The 14,429-nt window shown below is 42.3% G+C and overlaps 1 protein-coding gene across 5 annotated transcripts in view; it reads left to right on the top strand.

Annotated features, from left to right (window-relative positions):
- Nucleotides 1–3,773: 3,773 nt before the first annotated feature.
- capn10 (calpain 10) overlaps nt 3,774–14,429 on the top strand; it is a 45,887-nt gene continuing 35,231 nt past the window's right edge. For 2 of the 5 annotated variants that reach the window (XR_005462799.1, XM_038815640.1), the window contains exons 1-6: nt 3,774–4,126; nt 5,064–5,283; nt 9,735–9,866; nt 12,072–12,259; nt 13,564–13,775; nt 13,867–14,008. Coding sequence is in view for 4 of the 5 variants with exons in the window: in XM_038815640.1 (XP_038671568.1) it covers nt 5,143–5,283; nt 9,735–9,866; nt 12,072–12,259; nt 13,564–13,775; nt 13,867–14,008 (815 nt within the window). In the remaining variant the exon portion in view is untranslated. Of the gene's footprint in view, nt 4,127–4,201; nt 4,291–5,063; nt 5,284–9,734; nt 9,867–12,071; nt 12,260–13,563; nt 13,776–13,866; nt 14,009–14,429 lie in introns of those variants that run through there. The other 3 variants (XM_038815636.1, XM_038815638.1, XM_038815639.1) reach the window with 3 other exon arrangements.

The raw sequence follows: 14,429 nt of genomic DNA on the forward strand, positions 1-14,429 counted from the left end.
AAACAGTAATTTGAGACGGGCAAGAATCTGCAAGCTGGATCCTGAAGGATATCTCTTTCTCAAAGCAGGGTATCCAATAAATCTTTATTAAGCAAGTATTCCTGGGTCTGCTAACTGTATTTAAAAGTGGATTTTGACCTGCGATGGATATTGTTAGAGTGGAGATTAAGATAGCAATTAAGAGTTATTGTTTCATTGTTCTTTTGAGCATTAACTGGTAATTGTAAGCTAATGTTTTTATTATATTAAAGTTAGTAATTCAAAATAAAGTTTGTTTTCATATACCACTCCTGGAGTGAAGTATCCTTTCTTTGCAGTCTTTCAAATTGAACAAAATATTGGAGTTTCTGTCTGATACCCTAGCAACTGTTGTGGTCTAGTCCAGGATTGTAATACAGACCTTCATACCATACAACTAATGTTCATGCATCCATGGTGTTTTCCAGCTTCATCTCTTTCCTTTAAATAAAAACAGAAACTTCTGGAAATACTCTGCTTGACCTGAGTATTTTCTGTTCCTATTTCAGATCTTGCTATTTTGCTTTTGGTTCCTCATGCTTTTTAATCTTTTTGCCTTCCTTCCTTCCCTGATCTCCCAGTCTTTCCATGATCTTTGTGATCTCGAACATGTTTTGCTGATTGCAGAGGGAGCACATTTTATTCATCTTTGTTTCTCCAACTCATTCTCAGCGAAACAGGTCTCTGATGACAAAGGATTGGATAATAAGTGTTTTTGTAAATATATATTTTATTGTATCACACCGTTCCAGAAATAGTGTCTAAATCAGTGATGGGCAACCTAGGATAGTGAGTGGGCTGCATGAGTGGCCTTCCTTCATCTCAGTGGACTGCGAGATTGAAATCAGACTTTAATGACTAACCATGACTCCATTAATAAGATTAAATACATTTAATACACTTGGAATATTTCATAATGAGTTATAGAAAATTCTTAATCCTATATTAATAGAACTATCTTCAAGTTTAAGTGGTAAGAACAGAATAAATATTCACACTTTGGATGCACAGTTCACAGTCAATGTTGTGTACAATTAGTATGGTTGAGGCTGACCGACAATGGTAGGACAGCTTCCCATTGCCCTTGGCAGGCTGGGTTCAAGCCATCAAAATGAACCAAGATTCTTGTTCTTATTTCAGTGTCTTCTGGTATTTTCACCCAAGCCATTTTTTCGGGGGATTGAATGGCTTATATCGGGTTTCATATGGGTGGGAAAAAACCCTGAGGATCTTGCTGAAACTTGTGCTGCCAAATTTTGATGTTTCATTACTGAGCCACCAATGCAGAGAAGGTATTGGGGTGGTGTAGAGACCCGTGGTCGACCTGGGTGCAGATGGAGCTTGAGTCATGTTGAAGGTCCATTTGGGGGCACTGCTGAAGGCGTCTCTGTCATTTGCTCCGGCAAAGTATTCATCAAACCTGGTGGTTGTCTTCACTTCAAAAATATGGAGGCAACTCCGTCAGCACTTCAGGTTGGGGTCAGTGTCAAGGCTGGCCCCCAGTGGTAGGAATCCACCTGGTCAAGCCGGTTAAGTCGGATGCCACATTTGGGGGCTGAAAGGGGAAGAGGCTGGAGAGAATGTGTGATTTATTCCTGGAGGGACAGTTTTCCAAGCTGGAGTTGAAAGAGAAAGTCGGGCTCTCGGACACCGATGCATTTAGGTACAAAATTTTGTTTGGACGTTCGCGACATTCCTGGTGGCCCTACCATCAACCTTACTGAAGAGGACTTTATTCTGTGTGGGGTCTGAAGGGGTTAGTAAGTCTGGCGTACATGGACTGATTTTGGGGGAGGATCTGGCCTCGGTGGAAGGGGTGAAGGCCAAATGGGAAGAGGAGCTGGGGCCTATATTTGAGGAGGAGGTGTGGAGTGAGGCCCTTCTCAGGGTGAATGTCATGGCATTGTGTGGGGCTGAGCCTGATCCAGTTCACTAAAGCCAGAATGAGTTGTTCCTTTGTGCGGTTGAGGATAGGTGCGAGCGCTGCTCGATAGGGCTTACAAAGCAGATGCACATGTTCTGGTCCTGTCACAAACATTTTAAATTTTTAGGTTTCGTTTTTCAGCATCATATTGCCGATTCTGAACATTGACCTGAAGCCCTGACCTTTAGTGGCTATATATGGGGTATCGGTGCTGCGGACCAGGTGAGGACAGATGCTCTGGCCTTCACCTCGCTGGTTGCTTGGAAGCAAATCTTGATGAGTTGGAGGCTGGTGACACCACCCAGTGTTTTGGCGTGGTTAGGAGACTTAATGGCAATTTTGCAGATGGAGAAGGTCAAATCCACCACAAGGGAGTGAATTGAAGGGTTCTATTGGAGCTGGCAACCGTTTATATTGTATTTTAAGGAACTGGTCACTGTCTGCTTTAATTTATTGTGGTTATTTGGATTTTTTTTGTGTAAAATGACAAAAGTTTATTAATTAAAAAAATATTGTGTGCAATCCTTACTTTACTTGCGGATGGAAATCAGTGGAATGTGGTGACTCTGCATGCAGGCAACGCTCAACAAAACACCTTGTGGGCTGCACTCAGAACCCTGATGGGCCACAGGTTGCCCACCACTGGTGCCACTCCTAATGTTTTTCCGTGCCTTGCAAACTCGAGCTGGCGGCCGAGGCCCTCTCCTCCCTGATCATTTTGGGTCGTTGTCGCATTTATGTTTGTGGAAACGTGCTGTGTGCAAGTGTTGCGAGTTTCTTTTACTTGTCTTTTCTGTGGCTCTGTTCCAATTAGGGCAATCAGTGAATTTGTCCTTCTTTCTATATGGATTTGTTTATTGTCATGTGTACCTAGGTACAGTGAAAAGTATTTTTCTGCAAGCAGAAAATGTCTATGTCCTAATGCTTAGAGTTGCCAGTTATCAATTGATACCACCACTAGTTTCAACCGGCTATCAATCAAAGAGCCAAACACCAGTTAGTTAGTTCAAGGTCAAGGGTACTTTATTTACACACAATTAGTCATGCAACATAAACGCTACTAGTTAACTACACCGATCGTACTTAACTTCGGGCACCCAGCTTAGGTCAGAAAACAGTGGCCGCTGTTCGATTCTGGATTTATTGGGTTCAAAGGAGTAACCGCTGCTCAGCTGGGCTCATCTGTCTGGTACCGAGTATTGAACTTGTACTCGCTTCTGGTGTTGCTGCACTTGCCGATCACCGTAACGGGGTACCAGGACCAAGAGAGAGCAAACATATGGCAAACTTTTCTTATACTTGGGGGGGGGGGGGGGGGTTTCACGCTCTTTTGGGCAGTCCTTCGGTTTGGGCCTTACTAATTGGGTGATCCCCGATCACTCTGTTTGATTCCTTAGCCAATAAGTGGGCGGGGATCTGGATGGCTGGGCGTGTCCCAAGCAGTCACTGACCCCGTTGTTTGCATTTCCCTTGAACAGGGAGTGGCGCTGAAATGTCTGGTACTGTACTGGTCACTCGAGTACCAGTCTTTTGTTTTGGTGAAGATGGGCAATCAAATGCTAATCGGCCCCATTAAAATGCTAATTGGACGGAATTTCAATACCGTCTGGACCTCTTGCTTGCAAATATACATCTCGGGTTCTGAGCCGGCCTGAGTCTTGGCTTGTCCATTCTACCCACTAGGTTTTGCGAGTATCTCTGTACCTAGTTGGAAGTGGCCATCCCAGATGGCTACACAAAGGTGGATGGAGGGGGGGGGGGGGCGGCAGGAGAGATCTTACATTTATATAGCACTTTTCACCACCACAAGGTGGTGTTCCTTGTGGGAAGCGTGGCAATGAATTTGGGCATCAGCAAACTCCTGGGAACAACACTGTGGAGGGCTGGAGGAGATATTTTCCTGATGTTGATTGGGTGGCGCACTTCCTACATTACATTTCTAAAAGTACTTCAGTGGCTGTAATTACAGGCATTGCGCGACCTTCGGTTATAAGAGGCACTTAAAAAAAAATGCTCATCTTTGCTTCCTGCCTCATCGCCTGGCTTGCCGATTGGCCGCAGTGTCAGTGTTGAGAGTGATGTGTGAGCCTCTGCATCTTGGTTCCTCCATCCAGACACGGGGGAGCTCCACACCGGGGCTGTTGGATGACCCTCAGTCAGGATGACAGACTGCCCCTCCTCCGGGTAAGTCTATTCCATTTTAGAACCTCGCTCCTTCCTTGTTCTGTCCGAACCGAGATATCTGACTCCAGCTGTGAGCGAGCGACTCCGGCCCCAGTCCCCGGCACTCGGCTGAGTGCAAGCCCGGCCGGGAGTCGAGCAGAGGGGGGGGGGGGGGTGATGTGCAGGTAAGCGAGCCTCTAGCACACTCCTCACCGCGATCAGTGACACAAAGCACGAGAAAAACCTAGCCCATCCACAGAGTGCGGGATTCAGTGACATTAAACAATAGCAGAATTAATTCAACATAACAAATATCACAACCAGTATAAACTATACTTGTCCAATAGCACAATGCTGCCTTGTACAGTCTCGAAAGCATGCTCCCACCAATAAAGGGTACTTAATTAGATTTTTTTTCCTTTGTAATCAGTGCTGTAGTGTATGATAAAGTGCATCTCAGTTACTGTACCGTCCAACTGTATGACAAAGGATAATACAGTGAAACATTTCTAAGGCACAAATACAGCCAGATCACACATTGTAATACTGAATTTACAAATGTTACCTCAAGCTGTCGATCAATTACAAATTTGAAAAACGCTCCAATCTATGCTTTTAAGTATCAGTGGAATTATTTTTTTCCTGGAGATTATTCCCTTTTAGCGGCCTGTTTTCTCTTTGCTCACCACATTTAATGTGATATTCCAGACAGTGGTGGAAAGTATATTTCTGTGATCAAATTATTGAAGAACTACCCTACTTCCAATGAATGGATGAACTGAGATGAGCCAAATGGCTTTCCCAATCTGTAATATTCCTGTGTTGTCATAAGAATTAAGTGAACTCTCTTTACCATTGTGATGGCATGACTTTTGCATGATCATTCTTCTGTCATTGGAAAGTACATTAATGTTTTTGTCACCGACCTTACAATAACTTTACTCTAATTATTTCTCAGTCTAAAGAAAAACACTGATGGAGATTAAAATGTCATTCTGTTGGGATTTCTTTGCACATATGTGAAGGCTTCTGTGACAATGACCATTTGGGATATGGAAATCCCAGGAAAAAAACTATTTGAAGATACTGACTTTCCTGCTTCTCGCACATCTCTTTTTTCAAGTTATTCTACGCCCATTGCCAAATTTAGAGGTAAAATTACATGGCTACGACCACAGGTGAGAATTTAGCAGCCTGATTAGAAAGCATCTCGAGCAGTTAGGCAGGCTCTAAGTATATGGTTAATCATGTGGTTGATGGTTAGTAACGCTGCTTACATATGCCTGTTTATTTCATGTATATTTTTAAAGTTACTCTGTTTTACATAGTTCATCATCAATAACTATATCAAATCAGGTATCATCTTTGATACTGTTCACAGCAAACATTTTTCCCAAGGTTGGGGTGGAAATCCAAGTTCATGAGATTGTAGGTGATTTTATTGGGCTTTAGAGTACGTTATGTCCTCAGTAGAGGCCTCATCAAAATCCTCTTTTTGAGGTGGGAGGTACTGTGGGGAGACCGTGACAAAATGTAATGGATAAAACATTATGTTTCTTACTTGTGGTGCCATTGCTCTGTAAATCTGATGTCAAGTGAAAAATCATTTAAATTAGACAATTTTTATGACTAATTCTAACGAGACCTCTGAACTTTTAATTATTGTCAAAGGGATACTGGCACATACTGATTTGTACAAATCTGATATGATGTGGTGATACCCAATTTGCTGAAATTATGTTTCATGTTGTGAGTAGTTTCTAAGGGAAGTAAAGGAGTCTCTGGCCACAATCTTCAAATCCTCCTCAGATATGGGAATGGTGTCATCTGAAGATTGCAAATGCTATACCCCACTCAAAAAATTGAGGGATAAACTCGAGAAACTACATATCTCGTCAGTCTTAAGGTCAGGTGATGAGGAAACCTCATGTTGGACCACGTTATTTTCACATGAAATATAGGGGAGAAATATAGGTTAATAAACAAACATGGGGGGCAGCATGGTGGCACAGTGGTTAGCATTGCTGTCTACGGCGCTGAGGACCCGGGTTCGAATCCCGGCTCTGGGTCACTGTCCGTGAGGAGTTTGCACATTCTCCCCGTGTCTGCGTGGGTTTCACCCACAACCCAAAAAAGATGTGCAGGACAGGTGGATTGGCCACGTTAAATTGCCCCTTAATTGGGAAAATATAACTGGGTACTCTAAATTTATTTTTAAAAAACAACAAAAAAAATAAACAAACATGGGATTTGGTTGTGTCTCATTTACCTAAATGAGTTCTTCGACAACATTTGACAAAGGTAATACAATTGAGAATTCGTAAATAGACTTTTAAAAGGTGCTTGATAAAGTGCCGCATAATAGATTTGTCAGCAAAATTGAATTAAAAAGGGATTGGGGTTATGAGGGGAAGGCAGGAGAATGGGGAGGAGAAACATGATTGAATGGCAGAGCAGACTCGATGGGCCGAATGGCCTAATTCTGCTCCTATGTCTTACAGTCTTATGGTCTTAAAAGAGCAGTGGCAGCATGGATACAAAATTGGCTGTGAGACAAATTTTTCGAGAGTAGTGGAGTTCAGTGGAGTTTTCAGACTGGAGGGCATTATACAGTAGTGACCTACCCTTTAAGTGGTCGGTATTTGGACCCCTGGTCTTTTTGAAATATATTACTGATCTGGACTTTGGCATAGGGGGCATAATTTCAAAATTTACAGATGAGACTAAAACAAAAAGGGAATAGTACAGATTGGTGAAATGGGCAGAAACGTGGCAGGTGAAATTTAATGCAGAGAAGTGTAATGCCATGCATATTGCGAGGACGAATGAGGAGAATAATATAAGCTAAATGATGCAATTTTAAAGGGGGAAACAGGAAGAGAGGATCTGGTGGGCTTACCGGAACAAGTCTTTGGAGCTGGCAGGAAAAATTGCTAGCTTTTTTTAAAATAAAGAAAGCATTTGGAATTATTATAAATACAGTCCCAGGGTGCAAAAGCAAGGATGTTCTAAATATTTTTATTCTCCATTTTCACATTTTCTTCAGAATTTACACCCCACCAACAAACAGTGAACGGTAACGAATACAATGTCAATCCCCTCATTAACAACAACGCTCCCATCATCCCACCATACCCCAAACAACAACCCACCTGACAATATAAGCATCAAATAAAACAAACCCTCCCAAGGTGTAAAAAAAATGGACTGGCATATACAGTCCACCCCCCAACCTACTCCCCCCCCCCTCCCCCGCCCCCCAATATTCAGAGCCATCCAATCTCCGAAAGAGTACAGTGAATGACACCCATGAATTGTAGACACCCCCTCTCCCAGACTCCTCCCCTCCTCTTCCTCTTGTAAACTCCTCCCCCCAATCTCGGTTCCTTCCCCCAACTTTTCACCCTGGCAAGACTCACTGAAACCTGATCTACCAGACTCCGATGGCCGCAGGCCCCCCCACCCCCCACCTCACTCCCGTTCACGTGCCGGCTTAAACCTGCCAGCATGGAGGCCCCCACCAGGGTCTCCTTCCCCCTTGCCCGGTCCCAGGAAAACCAAGAAATCTCCTTTAGCACACGAACCCCGCATACACACCCAAGCCCCAAAGAATCATCATTGCAAATTAAAGTCCCATCCCTTCCCTTGTCCAAATATACAACGTTGACTCATTTAGTACATACACCAGCACCAGTGAAAAAATAAAGGTGGCTACATCGGTACACGACTATTTCTCAATTCTGCCACAGTCCTTCTGCCGTTGCAAACTCCTCCGCTGCTTCCGCCGTCCCAAAATAAAAGTCCTTGGATTTGTAGGTCACCCTCAACTTAGCTGGATATACTATACCGCACTGCACCTTGCTAATGTACAGTGCCTTCTTCAACCGGCTGAAGGCAGCCCGCCTCCTCGCCAGCTCCACCGTAAAGTCCTGGTACATGCGTATACCAACTCCAGCCCACTGCACCACCTGCTTCTGCTTTGCCCAACACAGGACTTTCTCCTTTTTGCTACACCTACGGAAACACAGAGTTACTACTCTTGGCGGCTCACTCGCCTTTAGTATAGGCCTCCATCATCGATGAGCCCGATCTAGTTCATATCTGGAGGGATTTTCCGCCTCCCGCAATAGCTTTGCCAACATTGTGGCAAAATACTTTGTCGGCCTCGGGCCTTCCACCCCTTTGGGCAGACCCACAATCCTCAGATTCTATCGCCTGGATCTGTTTTCCAGGTCTTCCATTTTGGTTTGCAGACCCTTGTTGGTCTCTATCACCCTCCGCAACACCTTCCCCATCGAGGTGAGTTGATCACTGTGCTGCGATAACGCCTCTTCCACTTCCTTCAGTGTCTCACCTTGCTCCCGCACCTCCGCCGCTGTGTTTGATACCACCGCCGTCACCGGGGCAATCGCCTCCTCCACCAGCACTTTCAATACCGCCCCCATCTCCTCCTTCATCGCTTCCATGTGCTTTGTGAACTGTTTTTCAAGTTCCACAGCCACCACCTTGGTCATCTCTTCTGCTGTGAGCGATGCGGCCTCCCCTGGTGCTCCAGCCTCCGCTTTCCTTACAGTTCCTGCGCTTTTTCACTCCCCGGCGGACTTCCGTTAACCCCCTTTTTCACGGCCATTTTTTCCCCAAACTTGGACATTTCTTTTCCCTGTGCCTTTTTGCAGCCTTTTCAGCCTCCGTTCCCCCCTGGACCGAGCATTAAAACTCCGAAATTCCAATTCCCGAGCTGGAACCCTCCAGCGTGCGGCTGCCTCCCGCCCCCATCATCGGAAATCATCCAAGCAAGGATGTTATGCCAAACCTTTCTAAATCTTGGTTAAGCATTAGCTATGTTATTATGTCCAATTCTGGGACCATACTTTGGAAAGAATGTCAAGCAAGATGTTGGAGCGGATGCAGAGGAAATCTACCATAATGATACCAGGAATGAGGAACCTCAATTATGTGGAGAGATGCTCAGATTATTCATGGGGCAGGAAAGGTTATGGAAATTTTAAGAGTGGTATTGAAAATAGAGTAAGTTTGAGTAAATAATACAAAACTGTTTTCACTGGCTGGAGGGACAAGAAGATATAGATTTAAAAGCTAGTGGGGGAGGTTAGCATGATTTGGAATGCATTGCCTGAATGGATGGTGGAAGATGATTCAGCCGTCACCGTCAAAAGGCAATTGGATTTACTTTAAATGGAAACATTTGCCAGATATTTGGAAAATGCAGGGTGGTTGAAATAATTGTATAACTTTTCCATAGAGATAGGTGGTTGAGTTGTCCTCTATGTAAACTTTCTTTTATTTTTATATAAAATTATCTGCAAGAATAATTTAATTCAAAAAACTTTCTTTTATTTTTATATAAAATTATCTGCAAGAATAATTTAATTCAAAAAACTTTCTTTTATTTTTATATAAAATTATCTGCAAGAATAATTTCAGTTAAAAGGAAAACTGAATAGAGTAAGCCCTTGTTATAAATGTGAACTAGCTTCAATTTCTAATCTGGAACTTGGATTATTATTCTCTTCTATACTTTTAAGAGGAGGCTGAAGGGGCTATTTTTCTTCATGTTCTTGTGTAAGATTTGGGGCCTCTCACTGCTTTTTTTGCTTGGAATTTTCAGGAAATTTCCTGTTCCCCTCGGTTGTTCCCAGAAAACCCACAGGATGGATACATCAAACAAGGATTATTGGGAGATTGCTGGTTTTTGTGTGCTTGTGAAGCTTTGCGTAAAAACAGATTGCTGTTAGACAAGGTAATTCAGTGGCAAGAAGACCAATCTAATTGCGATATTCATCAGTGAATGCAAAATATTTATTTGCTGCAAAGCAGCTGGAGTTAGGAATAGAGTACCGATTTGAAAGGCTCATCCTTGGGAATCCAAGAACAATTGGTGCTGATAGGCAGAATGTTAATTCAGTTTGGATTTTCTCCTTTTCAAAATGTTTGAATGGGGTGGAGGAGTGAAGATTCCACTATGGCAAGCAAAGGGGCATTTGTGTGGTTTAGTGCAATTTGGAGCCAACCGTACCCATCACCCCACTGCTGTTAGTTCCTCATCCAGTTACCCATGTGGTGCAGTGGTAGGATTTCTGCCTCCAGAATGCAGTGGATTCAAACCCCAGTATGGAGACTTCCAACAATAGCATATCAGCATCGAAGGAATGTTATACTGTAGGACGTGCAGTCTCGAATGAAATATCTGCCCTCTTGGGCAGATGTAAAAAATCCAACCACATATTCAGAGGTGCTCCGAGACATTCTCCCAGTGTCCTGACTAATAATGATCCTTCAAGAAACAGGACCAGACTGGATCATCAGGAATTGATCTCATTTCTATGTGGGACTTAGCTATGCACAAGTATCTATTAGGCTTTCTTGTGTTGTCTACTGGAGTCAGGGTTGGAAAAGAGGTTGCTTTTGGGAGGGGGGGTAATCATGTACTTGTTATCCACATAGAGGAAGCAACAACCACATGGAACAAGCAATTAATTCTGCTGAGGTAATTTGAGGAGTTACTGTACAAATAGAACAGCAGAACCTCAAAGGCACTAATCTCTGGATTATTATCTGAGCCATGAGAAAATTGGTATAGGATCATACCCATCAGAGAGTCGAATGCATGATTCACAGTGATGCTGCAGCAGAGATTTTGATTCAGAAGGCACAGGCCCCGGTAGTGAGGAAAGATGGAGACAGACAGACAGGTTCCACTTAAACTGGTCTGTGGCCACTGTCCCAGCGAATTATAACTAGGGTGTGGACAGGGCATGAAACTGAAATTGGGGTTGGAAGGATTAAAGTGAAGGAAAAAGTCAGACTGTGAGCTGTTTTGGTTAAAGAAATGCAAAGCGACAAAATGTTTAATAGTAGTAGTGCATTGGTGAATAAGGTCAAATCAATGAATAATGACATTAATATTAAAGGTGCTTTATCTAACTGCAAGATGCATATGTAACAAGGTAGACAAATTAATGGTACAAATATAAATAAATGAGTTTGATCTCACAGTCATTACAGAGATGTGGTTATCTGGTGACCAATATTGGGAACTAAGTATGTTTTGTGAATAGAGACAAATTGGAAAAAAAGGGCTCAAGGCCTGGTTTCATAAGAACAATAGAGATGAAGAATTTTGTTTTGGAATAGCACGAATTACAAACAATATGTTTGGAAATTGAAATAACAAGGGTCAGAAAATGCCGGTGTGAGTAGTTCATAGGTCTCCTAACTATTTATGCTAATGCACAGAATATTAATCAAAAAATAAAAAGGGCATGTGATAAAGGCAAAGCAATAGCCATATTTAGATAATAAGTTAATTCAGCTCTCTGATGATGAGTAATATACTTTAAAAATAATCCTGGAACTTCAGGAGTCTATATTTACTGTAGTTACAGGGAGTAATTGCTACACCATGGAAAGAGCATGTGAATCATACACTGCTGGCACAGTTTTAATATCAGTTGGAGATGCCATTATATCGGAATACCACAAAATAATGCTGTGTCCCAGTCGCCTCTTGTGACACTATTGTAAGCATGCAGACAGTTGGTTGGGTGTAGTTTGGAAGTAGACATTTTTGATTTGACATGGAATTCCTTTTCAATGTTATGAATGAGCCGAGAGAAATGTGGGCAACATTCCTCATTTTTAAATCATTGGGGAGAATCTTTATGATGCCATGCAATGGGTTAGTTTCACACAATATGCTTGCTGCCAGGCTCCTTCTAGCCAGCAGTTTTAAGGCAACAACTACTACAATTGAGAACTTCAAAGACTTTATCAGACGAGAGGTAGACATTTAGTAGGAAAGTCAGGAATTTGGGGGGTTTGAGGAGACTGAACAACATCAGGAAATTTACAGGTGGACTAATGTAATGTTATTATAGTTGTAATCAAAATACGTACTCTTCTGTTTTTCATGGTATACTTTTAACACTATTGATATTTAATCCAGGTGATACCTTCAGGCCAGGATTCGTGGACACAGTCTGGATGTTTAAGATGCAGGTTTTGGAGGTTTGGACATTGGGTTGATGTCATAATAGATGATCGGTTACCATGTATTGGTCGCAGGCTCTGCTTTTCTCGTTGTCGCTCTGAAGAAGTGTTTTGGTTGCCATTATTGGAAAAGGCATATGCCAAGTAAGGATTTTTTTGTGATCCAACTGCAAAGTTCCAGTGTGACATTTGAATTGACACTTTTTACATGGAATTCGTGGCTCTTACGGTTTCATCACAATTTGCTCTCCTGTATGGATTGTCTCCAGGCATACGGTTACAATGTACTGTTTCCCTTCATTGCATTAATGCAAAGGAGAGAAAAAAGAACCCTTTTTTCAACTTGTCTCTGGATTGTCGGGTTAAATAAAATTACATTGTACATTATTATTTTAGTGTGCTTTTCTAATCTTCACACATGAAATTACGGAAGTCAATATTCGCCTGTAATATTTCAAATTGTTTATCCCTCCTGATCTTTTAAATTAATGCGAATGACAATTACTAACGCAAGGAATAGCATCCTGAATTGATGGCATTGACATTTGAATCCAATTTTCTACAAAAGAGGCAGTTGTCTTTGCTGCAAAGATTATGGGTGGGATCTTCCGTCCCACCAGCCCCGTTTTCTGGCGTGGTGCGCCCCCTGTCGGCAGCAAGATTCTCCATTCCCACAGCCGGTCAATGGGATTTCCTGTTGTAGCCACCCCCACACTGTCGGCAAACCCGCGGGCGTGGGTGCGCTGCTGGCGAAGCGGGGAATCCTGCAGATGGAGAATCCCGCAGTATATTTTCAAAAATAATATCTTGAGTGACCTTCTTACACATGGAGCCAAAGGGAGCATGGATGGGGTAGGGGTGGGGGTGGTTCTGACTGGGCAATTCCTTTCTTCAAATGGTTGCAAGCATTAGATTTCTTCACTGCAAAAGGCAGGCAAATGCCAAGATGCACTAATCGTAGTGCTTACGCCTGCCAGCCCTATGCAAGTTAGGTGAATTCCAGCCTACCTTGTCAATTCCATCAGCAGGAGAGGACACCAAGGGTTGTGTTTTGGGATTTCAGGTGACTTTGTTTGTGCCGTTGTATATGATCAGGTAGGCATCGTGGATCAGTATACTGTTTCACTCTTAGTCACCATTCAAAAATGCAGAAACTAATTTGAACATTTCTTTAAACTTATATGATAACAATCCAGGGACAAAACAGTTTAGATAGACACTGCCACATTGTTTCAGAACAAGTTCAGAAATGTTATCGCATTTTGATTATATGACTTTTTAAAATTTTAAATATTTGACAACTGTTCCTTTTACTTCTATTTTGAAAACATTTTAATGCTTATAATTTTATAGTATTTAGATGTAAGTAACCCAAGATGCTAGATGAATTTGAATTGTGCAGTATTTAGTGATAATTGCATTTAAATGTATTTGTGTGTTTTTCATAGACTCCATGGTTGCTATGAACAGCTGTGGGCTGGACAAGTTTGTGAAGCTCTGGTGGATGTCACAGGAGGCCTGGCTGACAGATGGACTCTGAAGGGACAAAACCGTGAAAAGAATTCTAACCTCTGCTTTTCAGAAAAATCACAGTTCGAATTAATGAAGGATTTAAATGATAAGAGCTTTATCAGTTGCTCTGTTCATGGATCGGCTAAAGGTGAAGTCAAGAATTCCAAAATATGGAAAATACAATAAAATAGATTATGATCAACTAAGTGGACAATTTGATTTTATACCATTTGTTTCAGGTTTCAGTGGCCGTGCAGAATTTCATGCCTTCTGTGTTACTGATGTGAAGCAAATTAGTGGACCCGAAGACAATTATGTCAATTTGCTGAAGATAAGAAACATGTGGGATAGACAATGTTGGAATGGCTCCTGGCAGGAAGGGTAATACATTTATTTAATATCAACGTAATCAAATGAGTTCAAATGATATGAAGTCAGTGGAGTTTCTTTCCACATCACTTTATTGTTCTCCACACAGGACTAATTCAGGATGCCAAGGCCATTGATGGTATCTTTTTTTTTTTGTTTGGAACGTTAGCAGAGTTTCTTTTCAATACCTAGACAATTAGACATCGGACCAGTGTCTCCAAAATGGAAAAAGGTGACTGTCAAATAAGTACTTGTTGTTTGGGCTCAGTGATTGAGAGATTCTGGTCTTTGTAAATAAGACCATGAGACATAGGAACTGAAGTAGGCCATTTGGCCCATCGAGCCTGCTCCACCATTCAATGAGATCATGACTGCTCTGATGTGGCACTCCTCAACTTCATTTTCTTGCCTTATCCACAATAAGGCCAAGGAG

This window comes from Scyliorhinus canicula, chromosome 13 (genome assembly GCF_902713615.1).
Source record: "Scyliorhinus canicula chromosome 13, sScyCan1.1, whole genome shotgun sequence".
NCBI classification, from domain to species: Eukaryota; Metazoa; Chordata; class Chondrichthyes; order Carcharhiniformes; family Scyliorhinidae; genus Scyliorhinus; species Scyliorhinus canicula.